Here is a 13,241-nt window from a genome sequence, read left to right as displayed (position 1 = left end):
TGGTGTCCCTTCCTCCCATGGACAGTCCTGTAAATCTGTTTAGCTCTGGACCACATCTTGGCCCTTTCTACCGTTTCTGATGTGGCCTCTTTACATTTAGCTATGGAGAGTCTCTTCTACTACTATTTGTGTCATTTTCTGGGTTATTTACAGTGATGTGGGTGTTTCTAGATGTATCTGTGGGACAGGGTGAGCTTAGGGTCCTCTTACTCTGCAGTCTTCCCCAGAAGTAACTATAAGTAAAATCCTTCATCACCTTGACAGCACTCTTAACCTTCTCTCTGTGTTCCTTCACATGGTCAGAAGGGGACCCAATTTCAGAAGTTGTGATTTACCCAGGATCCAGGTGACTTGAGGAAATCTGAGCTCCAGCTCCTAGTTAAAGCCTTTTAATGCCATACATTTGTATGGATATGAGGGATCTCATTTTACTTTTTTTTTAAAGATTTTATTTATTTATTTGACAGAGACACAGCGAGAGAGGGAACACAAGCAGGGGGAGTGGGAGACGGAGAAGCAGCTTCCCACCAAGCAGGGAGCCCGATGCGGGGCTCCATCCCAGCACCCTGGGATCATGACCCGAGCTGAAGGCAGATGCTTAACGACGGAGCCACCCAGGCGCCCCGAGGGATCTCATTTTAGTAAACCAGGTCTGTCCACTCAGTCCTGCTGGGGTCAAGGGAGGCTATTCTCAGCAAAGAGAACTTTTGCCTTTCCTGGGGCATCAGGGATCTCAGGAATTAGTAACAAAGCTGGTTATTCTCACCTTCCCCTCTCGGCTAAGTTGGGACAAGGGAGCGGAGGTAGGTAGCACAGCACTGGCAGCCAAGGTTGTACGTTTTGCTTTGACCACCGAGGAAGCCGCTGCAGGCTTTCAGTGTGCATTCCTGGAGGGAGCTACAGGGCGGAGCCCAGTTCCACCACTCAGCTCCACCTTTGTCTAAGGAGTTTTCAGAAGCAGCTGTATACCCCACTGTTCTCCCCTTGCCCGCAGCAGCTCTCTTGGCAGATGGAAGGGTTATTTTAAATTATGAGATAGCTTTTCTTTTTTTTTAATTTTAATTTTATTATGTTCTGTTAGTCACCATACAATATATCATTAGTTTTTGATGTGGTGATCCACAATCCATTGTTTTCGTATAACACCCAGTGCTCCATGCAATACGTGCCCTCCTCAATACCCATCACCGGGCTAACCCATCCCCGACCCCCCGTCCCCTCTAGAACCCTGTTTGTTTCTCAGAGTCCATAGTCTCTCATGGTTCGTCTCCCCCTCCGATTCCCCCCCTTCATTTTTCCCTTCCTCCTCCTAATGTCCTCCATGCTATTCCTTATGTTCCACAAATAAGTGAAACCATATAATTGACTTTCTCTGCTTAACTTATTTCACTTAGCATAATCTCCTCCAGTCCCATCCATGTTGATGTAAAAGTTGGGTATTCATCCTTTCTGATGGCTGAGTAATATTCCATTGTATATATGGACCACATCTTCTTTATCCATTCATCTGTTGAAGGGCATCTCGGCTCTTCCCACAGTTTGGCTATTGCAGACATTGATGTGAGATAGCTTTTCTAGTTAGGTATTTTCACTTATGTTTTCATCTTACTCTTTTAGTTTGTCATGAATTAGCGCTGATAAGATAATTTATTGAACAGTTTACACTATAAGTTGAATATTAATACAAACAAGTCCAACAAAAATGTCTTAGGTATTTTTATTTTTGTTGTTTCTTTACTAGGAAAGCCATCTACCTTCGTCTGGAGGAAGGGGGAGGCAGCGATGGGAGACAGGGGCAGAGAAAGGGATGGCCCTCTGGTTTATCAGCAGTGCCAGGTATCTTTTGAAATGTATTTTATAAATTAGTACCATTGTTGATTTTGACTGGTTTTGTGTCTCCCGCCCACTTCACACATCACCACCACCATGCCCTCTGGTGAGGAAGGTGACCGTTTCCTCGTTGTGCCACACAGGAGTCATTGGAAAGCAAGGGACCCCTGATGGTAGGGAGAAATGGGAGGCTATCCATTCATAAGGCTGGTGTTGAGAGGAAGCTTTAAGTGCAGGCCCAGGAAGTAGAGAAGGGAGGGCCAAAAGAGGGGGCAGGAAAATGGAATAAGGGGTAGGGACAAGCATGTAACACTTCCACCTCTCCTTGACCTAAAAATCTTAGAGAAGGACACAGACGAATAGATCACCAAGACTGGCCGATTGTGTGCACTGATCACGGGTCCCTGTGGACTTGCTCCCCGCCCCACCTTCCCCACCCTCCCTCAGGAGCATCTCTGAGCTCCCCTATCCAGGAAGAGATGGCCCACACACTGTCCCATCCCCATGCCCTAGAGTTGTGTTTTGTGTTACTCAAGAACAAGGCCATGCCTATATTTTCTGTCCCCCTTCCCAAATCTTGGCCTCTGGTCCCAGTTCCCTCCTTGGTTCCATGCAGTGCGAAGGTTACAAAAGGAGGCAAGTATGTGTTTGTGTGAGGTCACTAAACCAGGCAGCGTGACTCTAGTGTCCTCCCTCCTGGGTGAAAAGTCAATAGACGACGGCCTTAAGGTGGCCATTTGGTCATGCCTACAGAATCAAAGAAAGACTAAGGGAAAATAAAGAACAAAAAGCACAGGTCAATATGTACTTTCCAATAATTTTTTTGTTTTTAATATCAATTGATGTTTTAAAAAATACAGAGGTGTTTGACACAGAATAGCACCATTGTGTAGGACACACACAGTTCCTGCGCCCAGCACCTGAAGGGGACTCTTCTGGCCTGGGCTGGGGACAGTCACTCAGGGGGCGTTTGACTCACACCAGTTAGTTTCCTGCCTCTGCCTCGACCCAAAGGTCTTACAGGAAGACAATAAATAAATAGAACACCGAGATTTTATTTTGCAGTCTGCCCAGTTCAGGTCTCTTAAAAAGAGAGGGGAGAAAAGTCCACACTGTGAGCGGGTGGGATGAATGGACATCAGGTCAGGTCAGCCCTTCAGTGCAGAGCCCTAGAGTGACTGGGACTGGAAAGTACTTGGGTCCTCTGGGTTGGCAATGGATTGTGTTGTTTGTGGGTTCGGGTTTTTACAAGAAGCAGACAGGCCCTATGTCCACACCGAATTCCTGCTCGGGCCCTCCTATGTCCATGGGCGCAATGTCAATGATGGGGAGGCGCGAGGTCTTCTGTGACCGGTACTCGATCAGAGTCTTGCCCCACTTACCGGTGTGTTTCTAGGGGAGAAAGAGAGGAGACACTGTCCAGCGCCAGCCGCCCAGGACCCCAAAGCCGAGCCTCATAGAGCACAAAGTACAAAACGTGCTCGGGGCCCCCCCGACCTCTCCTTGGCTTGCCAGAGCCCTCTCCACCTCAACTCCTGGCCTTGCCAGCAAAGGCCCCTCACGCTGCCCTCCCCTCCTGGCTCCCTCCCCCACAGCGAGCCCCTCTTCGCTCCAGCCTGGGGGCCGGCCCCCACACTCGACATGGATACACTCCTCCAAGGGTAACTGGACGTGCTGGGTAGGGCTTCTTTCCCCTGAGCCAAGGGAGGGAAGAAGACGGAACAGCACCCCTCCCTCACCTGTCACTCTGCCTGTCTTCTCTACCTAACCCCACCCGCTCACACCTCTGAGGATCCGTCCCTTTAGACCTGACACCAGCTGTGGGCCCGCCCTCGGCCTCAGGCAGCTCATCTCTCCGGAGGCTCCCATCCCCATGCCCTGACTCACCGTGCAGCCATCCTTCAGGACAGTGTATGTGAACCGGCTGTTGCCCTCAGCCCGGATCTCCACGTCATTGGAGCCCTGGATGAGCAGGGCCTTCTTGAGGTTGCCGGCTGCTTCGTCCAGGTAGGCAATGCTGTCCTTGCAGTGGTAGGTGATATTCTGGGAGCCCTCGGTGGACAGCAGGCGTAGGAAGGTCATCTGGACGTTGGCCGTGTTGGGAGCTAGGTTGTCATCACCGTAGCTGAACTGTTCAGGCAGAGAGCAGTGGGGTGAGGCCCAGGGGCAGCATCCAGCGGGATCACGGTTCAAACTACAGTCCCTCCCCTTTCCTTCCTCTTCAGCCCCAAGGAAAACGGGTGAGAGTATGGGTGGGGTGCCATCAACTCGGAGGGAGAAGAGAAAGGCTTCAAGATGGCGTCTCTGGCCTAGGGCAGCCAGGTACTCACGTGGAAGCCACCATTGATGGTTTCCCCAAACCAGATATGTTTCTTGTCCTTGCTCTTGCTGCTCCACCAGTTCTTCTTGGGAACGTTCGCTGGGTTGGGGTAGACGCAGGTCTCGCCAGTCTCCATGTTGCAGAAAACCTTCATGGCGTCCAAGGTGCAGCCCTGGTTGGGGTCAATCCAGTAGTCTCCTACAGGGGGAGACGCGACACCCCATCGGGGCTCAGACAGGCAGACACAACTGCCTAGGAGACACAGAAAGGCCGAGGGGGACGCAAGGGGCAGAGGCACAGGTGGTGAGGGCCACGTGTGGCCAAAGGGAGGGGAGATGCAAGGACCCAGGAGCAAGGAGACCCGGGCAGGAAAGTCCAGTGCTAAACACGGGTGCAAGCCAAAGGGCAGGAGCAGGGCCTGCCTGGTGGATGGAGTTCTCCCCTGACGTCACGTCTGCCACATGGCCATGGCACGACAGGACCCAGGGTTGGGCTTTCTCTGCTGTGAGATGGAGGAGTGGCCATCTGCCAGAACCTTCCAGGCCCGGCTCTGCCCTGTGCTAAGCGATGCCTCCTCCCTTGTTCTGCAGGGGCCCCGTCCGGTGGGCTGACTTCCTGCTCTCTGGGGCCAGGGGTCCTGCCTGGCAGGCTCACCGCTCTTCCATTCAGGGTGGCAGAGTTTCAGGTCCCGGCAGGTGCGAGCAGGGTTCTTGCGTGAGCCCTCGGGGCTGCGGAGGCTCTCGATCTGGTTGTTGAGGGACTTGAGCGTGGCGTCCACCTCGGCATCATGCTGTCTCAGGTCGCTGGCTGCCTGGTCAGCCCGCATGTACTGCAGGGGGTCAGGGCCCTTCTCTCTCGGGCCGAGGCCAGCAAAGGCAGACATGTCGATGCCAGGGCCAGGGGGACCTGGAGGGCCAGGGGGTCCAGGGTTTCCAGGAGGGCCCTGCATCAGGAAACACAGCAATCAGCCGGGAATTGTGGGGATAGGCCCCTCCTGGGTACATCTCCACCTGCTAGAATACATTAGAGTGTCTTCTTCCAGTCCCGTGGGTGGGGGAGGGGTGCGGCAGGCCAAAGACCAAGAAAATCCTAGCACCTTCCCTACTTCTGCATCAGCCCCTCTCTTCTGTGTCCCAATACCAAGCATGGGCCCTTTGAACCTCCTGGGAAGACCCAGGATAAAGGATGCCCTCATCATTAGCTGCAGGCTGATGCCCTGAAAGAGGCCCTTGGCCCCAGAGCACGCGAGCCTCCCGGATGCTGGGGACAGGCCAGACCGCAGGGAAGGAGTCAGGACACTTACCGCAGGGCCAGTTTCGCCTGAACGTCCACGGGGACCAGGGGGTCCAATGGGGCCAGGGATTCCATTAGCACCATCTTTGCCGGAGGGACCGACAGGGCCAGGAGGACCCTGCAGGCCAGGAGAGAAGAGCCATCACGGAAGGGGCGGTCGGGAGTGGCCGCTCAGGGGACCGTCCTGACATGAAGCCCCGCAGCTTCATGCTTCTCTGTCACAGAGCCCAGCCCGGTCTCTGCCTCGTGGCTCTCCTACCATCCTAAGCTCCTCCTTGTCAAATCCATTCCCGGGGGCCCATCTGACAGCCGGGGGCTGTTGTCATGTTCACCCAGCCTGTGGACTCAGGTGTTTTTCTGGTCCCGGTCACCCCAAGCCAGTCCTACCTCCACTGCCAGGTGAGGCCCCCTGAGCCTGAGGCTTCCCTCCCCGCCCCCCGAGGAAGGGCTCACTCCAGCTCACTTACTCTAGGGCCAGAAGGACCAGCAGGACCAGAAGCACCTTGGTCTCCAGAAGGACCCTGTGCAAAAGGAAGAGGCGAAGGTCAGAGGTCAGCACGGACAGGGCCCCATCTTCCAGGGTGGGAGGCCTTCTGGAATATACATATGACATGTCCTACTCCCATTCCCTTCCCACTTCCTCAGGGTCGGAGGGAGGAGCAAGTCCTGAAAATTTCCTAGGAGGATCCCAAGTTGACTTAGCGGCCTGGGACACCCGAGCGGGCTCTGAGCAACGGGAGGCCCTGGGGAGCCATGCATAGACGGCAACACTCACAGGAGGGCCAGGCAGACCCTGCAGACCGGTGAAGCCACGGTGTCCCTTCAGTCCCCTCTCGCCAGCTTCCCCAGCTTCTCCTTTGTCACCCCGGGGGCCTTGAGGGCCCTGGGAACAAGACAGACACAGGCCAGGTCAGGTTGGCCAGGGCGAGAGCATGCTGCTGGCCTCACCTGAGCCACGGAGTCCCGGGATCCACAGGGTCCCCACTGGCCTCCAAACCTGCCCCTGTTGGGAACCCCATAGAGGACACGCAGATACTCACTGGGATTCCCCGGGCTCCTGCCGGTCCTGCGGGACCCATGGGGCCTTGTGCGCCCTGTGAGAGGGAGTGTGGGGACAGCGTCAGAGCAGAGCCAGGACAGGGAGGGCCCTCCTCTGCATCTGTCCCAGGCTGGGCACCGAGGTTGCTGCTCCCACAGCCCAGAGACCGCCAGGGCCCGGGGACCAGGCCGACGGTGGGTGAGCTCCCAGCTCACTTGGCCACCCTCCTCCACTCCCAGCTTTTACTGAATTAAGGATACTCACAGCCTCTCCTCGGTCTCCCTGCTTTCCAGTCGGGCCAGCGGGGCCGGGAGAGCCAGGGGCCCCGGGGGCTCCGGGGGCACCCACGGCACCGGTCTCACCACGATCACCCTGTCAGGAGAGAGGACTCAGGCTTAGAGAGGAATGTTCCAGAAGAGACCTGGAGAAAATGTCCTTCCCAACTGAGACAAGAACTCTGACCCCAACCTGCCACCCCAGGCTGAGCTGTTAGGCCCGACAGAATGTCCTCCCTGTCCCACTGCACACAGAGACACCCAGATATTCACCTTGACTCCAGCCGCGCCATCTCTGCCAGGGGGGCCGTCAGCACCAGGGCTTCCCTGGGCAAGGGGAGACAAGATGCCATGAGAGGTGCCCCTGCCCGGCTCCCACACTGCTCGTCCACCCTGCCCTCAGGAGCCCCAGGCTTGCGCCCTTCCATCCAGCTGCAGCTCCGGAAGCTCCCCAAGCTTCCTTCTGCCTTCCTCCCCGAGCACCGGTTCTCAGTCTCCGCGCCCTCCCTCCCCCATCACAACCTTCCCATCCCAGCCGGCCACTTGGGCCTATCAGCCGGTCCTGCCATCCCCTCCTCCGGGGCGCCAGGACTGGGCCGGTCCGCCTCGCCCTGGTAAGGGCCACCCACCACGGGTCCCGCTGCTCACCTCTCGTCCAGGTTCGCCAGCAGGACCGGTCAGGCCAGGAGGACCCACGGGGCCGGGAGGACCTCGGTCTCCAGATGCACCAGGAGCTCCCTGCTTGCCGGGCTCACCCTGGAAAGACAGCGACAGGGACAATGAGTGTGCACGCCTAAGAATCCCAGCCCCAGACCTGCTGAGCCTTTCCAGAGAAAGGGCTGACAGAGGGAGAGTTCGGAGGGTGCGGAGTGGGTGGAAGCCTCAGAGAGCGGCGGTGTTTCTGCGGAAGCCAGGCCACCGCACCAAGAGCATGGCATGCAGAGCCCTGGCCTGAGCCAGACTGGGCCCGGCTCCCCAAAGGAAGGGGCGTCCTTCACTCACCGATGGGCCCGGCAAGCCAGGAAATCCTCTCTCACCACGCTGCCCAGGTAGACCGACGATGCCCCTCTGACCAGCCAGACCTTGGGGACCTGGGGGACCATCGGGGCCCTAAGAGAAGGGAGGCAGGGGTGAGAGCATGAGCTCAGAGCTCGAAAGGCCCAGCCAGCCACACCCAGCCTGGTGGCCGCTCGCTCACTAACCCCAGCCCTCTCCCCACCCCAACAGCATCCCCTCCCGAGCGGCCCCTTCCACCGTGGGCTCTGTGAGCTCCAAAGACCCCCTGGCCCGGGGCCGTGACGGACTTACAGAGGGTCCGTCCTCTCCAGGCTCCCCCTTCTCGCCGGGGGGTCCGGCAGGACCTTGGAGACCGGGGTCACCGGCACGGCCAGGGGGGCCACTGTCTCCTCGAGCGCCTTTGGGACCATCTTTTCCAGAAGGACCAGGGGGCCCCGGGGGCCCAGGGTTTCCCTAGAAGAGCAAATGCAAGAAATGAGAATTCCTCTCACCCTGCTCCATCCAGGCTGCCAAAGCCGTTGTGGCCCCAGGGACCGGGGCTCCGTCCACAGGAAGGACAGCCTGACCCCTGCCCCAGTGCACCTCTTCCATCCTCTCTCCCCTGGGGGAGCTGTGAGCCGCCAGCCCTGCGTTCTCCAGCCCTGCATTTGCCTTTTCTGAGCTACTTCTTCCTCCTGCCGGCTTCCTCTCGGCTCGATCCTACTGTTCTCGAGGAACCGCTCAAACCTGGCCCCTCTGACCCTCTGCACTCGGGGGCGGTCAGCTGGGTGACTTTCCACCACCTCTCCTCCCTCCACGGCAAACTCCCAAGGGGCGAGATGCAGAATTTGTACAGGCCGGGAACACAGGACGTGCTCAAGAAACAGGGCAAGGCAATTGTGCCCGCCTGTCCGGCCCCCTGAGGGTTCAAGCCCAAGTCAGCAGGGAGGGTTGCGCTTGGCCAACAAGAGGGCCACAGCCCCTGCTCCCAGCTGTTTGAAAGGAGAACAGGTCCCCATGATCAGTTAACTACTACTCGTCCCAGGAGGGGGATCGGTCTGAAGGGATGGGAGCCAGCCTGTTGGGGGTGCCAGACTCCAGCCGTCCGTGCCTCTCTCGCCAGGAGGGCGGGAGGAACCAGCCCGGGATGTCACTTACATTGGAGCCTGGGGGTCCGACGCGGCCAGCAGCTCCAGGGAATCCAGTGGCTCCCTGTGTGAGGGGAAGAGCGGCCGTGAGTCCCTCAGGGGGCCTGAGAATCCGAGGGGGGCAGGGGTCTCCGAGGCCGGTGCCGAAAGGGGCAAGGAGAGCTAGCGAGGGGGGGGGGAGGGCCCATGGGGTCTGGCCCTCGGTCAGGAAGCTGTAGCTTCCCTGTCTCCAGCTCCGGCAGGGGGCTGTCCCTGGCCAGAGATGTCCCAGGACCACAGCACGCCAGGAGCGAGGGCCCCTCCCCCAGTGGCTGTGGGCTGGGCTTAGGCTGGGGGCAAAAGCAACACTGGGAAAGGAGGCGAGTCAATCCCAGAACACCAGCGCGGGAGCCTCTGGCCGGGCCTTCTTCGTGAGCTGAGGCCAGAGTGTAGGCACGAGAAGCTGCCGCCCCCACAGTGCCCTCCACCCCACCTGGTAGGAAAGGGGACCTCACTCACCGGGGGGCCTTGAGCACCTCGGGCTCCTTTAGGACCAGTCACACCAGTAGGACCCTGGGAAGGAAGGAGGGAGGGACACAGCGAGGCCCGGTCACCCAGAGGAGGGCTATGGGCTTCTGGGCCTAGGGCCTGTTTGACACCCACCCCCAACAATGGACTCCCGAGAGCTAGGTTTTCAAAGATGTAACCTTCTTGGCACTAAAATCCCAGCCTGGAGAAGCCGTCACAGAGGGGCCTGCCACCCCTGCCACAAGAGACTCACGTTCTAGGAGACCTCAGGGAGGAAAGGCCCATCGGGCATCTGCAGAGCTGGGCCAACGTCTCCCCAGTCCCTCCCCAGGAGCCTGGCTGCTCTGTCCCAGGCTCTCTGTCCTCAGCCTGCACCCTGTGTCTGCTGGCCCCACACCCCAGCCCCAAGACAATGAAAGTCAATTTAGCTACTTTAGAACCTTTGTCCCCGAGTAGAGCTTCCTCCCCACAGCCTCTCCTTTCTGTGGCTGGGGCGGTGTCTGCCAGGCCGAGAGACTGAAACTCGGCGGAGGGGGGAGGCGCTACACACCACAGGCCTGCTGGCCATTCTCTACCTGTCCGCGCCCCTCCCTTGGCACCCAGCCATCCCTGCCCATGGGAACAGTTCCTGGGGGAGCTCACTGCTACTCACCTGAGGCCCAGGAGCTCCAGAGGGGCCCTGAGGACCTGGGGCACCAGCATCACCTTTCTGGCCAGCCTCTCCTTGCTCGCCCTTGGCACCTGGCTGGCCATCAGCACCCTGTCCCAGGGAGGAGGAGGCGGAGGAATGAGAGTCAAGCCAAATACTCCAGGTTCTTCCAAAAGGGCCAGAGGCTCTGGGTGGGTGGGTGGGTGAGCGAGTGTGTGTCCACCCTGGCCTGAAGGCTGCTCTAAGATGGGTCTGTGAGGTCAGTGTGGAGGTGCAAGGGGAGAAGGAAGAGGCCACTCCCGTCTTCTTTAAATTCTGTCCCTCCCGCGCCCAAAGGCTGGGAGGTGCCGCCAGGTTTCGAGCTGGCCTGAGTGGAGGGCTGGGAAGGAGGGTAGACACTCACGGGAGGCCCTGCAAATCCAGCGGGCCCGGGGGGTCCAGTCTCTCCGCGTTCACCCTGTGAGAGAAGAGGCCCAGGAGAGGTAAGGCCCCACGGCCGTCTGCTTCTGTCCCCTCCGGTAAGCCAGAGCCCTCTGGCCCCGCCCTTGCCCAGCCTCCCCAAAGGACCCCCAAAAGTAGCCTCCGGGAAGCCCTGTCCTAAAGACAAGGGACCCAAGTCAGAAAGCCTCTCTTGGTCAGAGGATCTAGCAACCTGAAGGCCCTCCACCTTGCCCACACCATGGGGAGGACAGGCCTTCTCCCTTCCTTTCTCATCCCTCCTCGCACCCCCACACCCAAAGCGCCAGGCTGAGGGCCCGGTTCCGGGGCAGATACTCACCGGGGCGCCGCGAGCACCAGCAGTTCCTGCAGGACCGGGGGGTCCAACTTCTCCCTAAGGTGGGGAGGGGGGACAAGAGCCATGGATAAGGGATGGGGGTCCGGGTAGGGCCCTTCAAGAGCCAAGTGCATGCAGGAGGCCTCACAAGGGAGGGCTTGTTTTCTCCCTGTTGCTTCAGGCCCGCCTTCCTGGGGCCTCTGCTGAGCGCAGGTCTTACCACCCGCCCCGCGCCCCACAGTGGCTCCGCTGCCCGGGGCACACAGCCAGAGACTCTGCTCTTAAGAAGACTCCCACCCCTCACTGCTTGCAGCCCCCCGTGGGCAGGAGGGTGCCAGGTGTTAAGTGAGGAGGCGAGACCGCAGTCTTTGGCGTGATGGGGGAGGCGAGCCAGAGAGAGGAGCTCACCTTCTCACCGTTGGCACCAGCGGGCCCAGGGGGGCCAATGGGACCAGTCAGGCCCTGGGGAGAAGACACAAAGGTGAGGGAGACAGAAGAGTTGACCAGGACTTGGAGCCCAGCAGGGAGTCTAGGACCTCACACCCGGTGGACCCTGGCACACCCTCCCCAGGCCCCCAGAACGCCCCCCACCCTGCAGCCCCGGTTTTGTTGGGAGAGTGCCCAGAGCTGCCCAGTCTGCACAACTGAGGTAGGACCAGGGGCTGCACTCACACACCGCCCTCCTGTCCCCAGAGTGCAGGGCTGGAGACCCATGGGGCCGCCAGGGCGCCTGCACCCAGCATTCACTTACTCGTCCACCGTCCTTCCCGGGGGCTCCCTCAGGGCCTTTCTCGCCAACATCACCCTGGGGGATAGAGCAGACGGGCCACCTCAGGAGGGTGCTCCCGCTCAGTCCCACCCTCACTGAGGCCCCGGGCAGAGCTCGGCCCCCGGCCCAACAGGATCTGCTGTGGGCTCAGGGTGAGAGAGAGGACTGAGATGGAGGGAAGGGGGGAGGGTGTCACTAGAGGGCAAAGAGAAGGCCAGAGGGGTCTCCAAGGTCCTCAAGAGGGTTAACGAGGGACCTCCTCAGCCAGGTGCCGTAGGGAGGCGGGAGGGGTGAGTGTGGAGGAGGCGCGGCCAAGCCGGTACTCACCCTGTCTCCCTTGGGCCCCGCAATGCCCGCTGCTCCCCTCTCTCCGGGCATGCCCTGCAGACCTGGAGGGCCCTGAGCCCCAGGGGGGCCAGCCGGGCCAGATGCGCCCTGCGGAGGAGGGGAGGGAGTCTGTGGTGGGCAGCACCTGCCCAGGACCCCAGCGCCCAAGCCCCCTCCTCAGCCAGACCTCCTTGCCGTCTTGCCTTCGGAGGCCCCCCCCCCCCTTTCCCCCTCCCCCCGGGGCCCCCCCCCCCCCCCCCCCCCCCGCCTCCCCTAGCAGGGCCTCCCGGGCTGGCCCCCACAACCCCAACAGCCTCACTTACTTTGGGACCGTCCGTGCCAGGAGTGCCGGGGAGGCCACGGGGACCCTGGAGGCCCTGGGCCCCGGGAGAGCCACGTTCTCCTGGGAAACCTCGTTCGCCCTGTCGCAGAGACACCATGGAGCAATCAGGTGAGAGAGAGGGGGCAGAGGCCCCGGGAAAAGCAGGGGCATGGCGGGCAGAGCACTAAGGAGTGCACTTGCAGAACGGCACAGGGAGAGGGCAGGCCCGGGGGGCCACCAGAAATGGCCAACACTCACCCTGGGACCCACGAGGCCAGGGGCTCCAGCTTCACCGGGGACACCCTGGGGAACAAAGAAGGATATGTGAGAGAGGGAAGCTTTTCTGTCCCCCAATCAGGGCGGAGCAGCCCTCGCACTGGACTGGAGGCTGAGCTGGGATGTGGCCCCAGACATTCCCGGCCTCCTGGGGCCCCAGGGGCCCTCCTGCCCTTGCCTCCTGGGCAGCAGAAGAGATCTTCCCTTCTAAACTGCAGGTTCAAAGAGCCCTGTACTCACCTGGTCACCTGGTTTTCCACCTTCACCTGGGGGACCAGGAGGGCCAGGAAGTCCCTAGAGGGCAAAGTGACATGCATTAGCCAAGGAGTGAGTCCACTGCCTCAGCCCTCCAGGGAGCCCCAGCATGGGGACCACAGGGAAGCCTCGTCCCCCTGTCCCCCTCGGGAGTCTGCACAACCAAGGTAGGACCAGGGGCTGCACTCACACACCGCCCTCTTGTCCCCAGAGTGCAGGGCTAGAGACCCATGGGGCTCCCACAGAGCCCTGGGCATGGAAAGAACTGAAGAGAGGGCCCAGTCCAGCCACCTACCTGGAACCCAGATGGCCCAGGAGCACCCTGTTCGCCTCGTTCACCAGCAGGTCCCTGCAGAGGGAAACAAAGGTGACCTGAGCCAGTGCTGCAGAGAATCGGAAAGCCTCGGCCAGAGGGGACTGTGGTGGCAGCAGGAGGGCTGCCCAGACACCTTCCTGCACT

At 59.9% G+C, this 13,241-nt stretch overlaps 1 protein-coding gene across 1 annotated transcript in view; it reads right to left on the bottom strand.

The window, feature by feature from the left end:
- Window positions 1-2,798: 2,798 nt before the first annotated feature.
- The window catches only part of COL2A1 (collagen type II alpha 1 chain), a 30,577-nt gene continuing 20,134 nt past the window's right edge, over window positions 2,799-13,241 (bottom strand). The window contains exons 28-52 of the mRNA XM_032421111.1: window positions 13,077-13,130; window positions 12,767-12,820; window positions 12,509-12,553; window positions 12,252-12,350; window positions 11,929-12,036; window positions 11,584-11,637; window positions 11,241-11,294; window positions 10,836-10,889; window positions 10,461-10,514; window positions 10,061-10,168; window positions 9,400-9,453; window positions 8,912-8,965; window positions 8,066-8,227; window positions 7,760-7,867; window positions 7,406-7,513; window positions 7,031-7,084; window positions 6,747-6,854; window positions 6,484-6,537; window positions 6,219-6,326; window positions 5,911-5,964; window positions 5,454-5,561; window positions 4,805-5,093; window positions 4,161-4,348; window positions 3,718-3,960; window positions 2,799-3,222 (exon numbers count right to left, since the gene is read on the bottom strand). Coding sequence (XP_032277002.1) covers window positions 3,076-3,222; window positions 3,718-3,960; window positions 4,161-4,348; window positions 4,805-5,093; window positions 5,454-5,561; window positions 5,911-5,964; window positions 6,219-6,326; window positions 6,484-6,537; window positions 6,747-6,854; window positions 7,031-7,084; window positions 7,406-7,513; window positions 7,760-7,867; window positions 8,066-8,227; window positions 8,912-8,965; window positions 9,400-9,453; window positions 10,061-10,168; window positions 10,461-10,514; window positions 10,836-10,889; window positions 11,241-11,294; window positions 11,584-11,637; window positions 11,929-12,036; window positions 12,252-12,350; window positions 12,509-12,553; window positions 12,767-12,820; window positions 13,077-13,130 — 2,523 coding nt within the window. The 3' untranslated portion in view covers window positions 2,799-3,075. The remainder of the gene's footprint in view (window positions 3,223-3,717; window positions 3,961-4,160; window positions 4,349-4,804; window positions 5,094-5,453; window positions 5,562-5,910; window positions 5,965-6,218; window positions 6,327-6,483; window positions 6,538-6,746; window positions 6,855-7,030; window positions 7,085-7,405; window positions 7,514-7,759; window positions 7,868-8,065; window positions 8,228-8,911; window positions 8,966-9,399; window positions 9,454-10,060; window positions 10,169-10,460; window positions 10,515-10,835; window positions 10,890-11,240; window positions 11,295-11,583; window positions 11,638-11,928; window positions 12,037-12,251; window positions 12,351-12,508; window positions 12,554-12,766; window positions 12,821-13,076; window positions 13,131-13,241) is intronic.

Source organism: Phoca vitulina, unplaced genomic scaffold (genome assembly GCF_004348235.1).
Source record: "Phoca vitulina isolate PV1807 unplaced genomic scaffold, GSC_HSeal_1.0 scaffold23, whole genome shotgun sequence".
NCBI lineage: Eukaryota > Metazoa > Chordata > Mammalia > Carnivora > Phocidae > Phoca > Phoca vitulina.
This window is presented reverse-complemented; position numbering and strand designations above follow the sequence as displayed.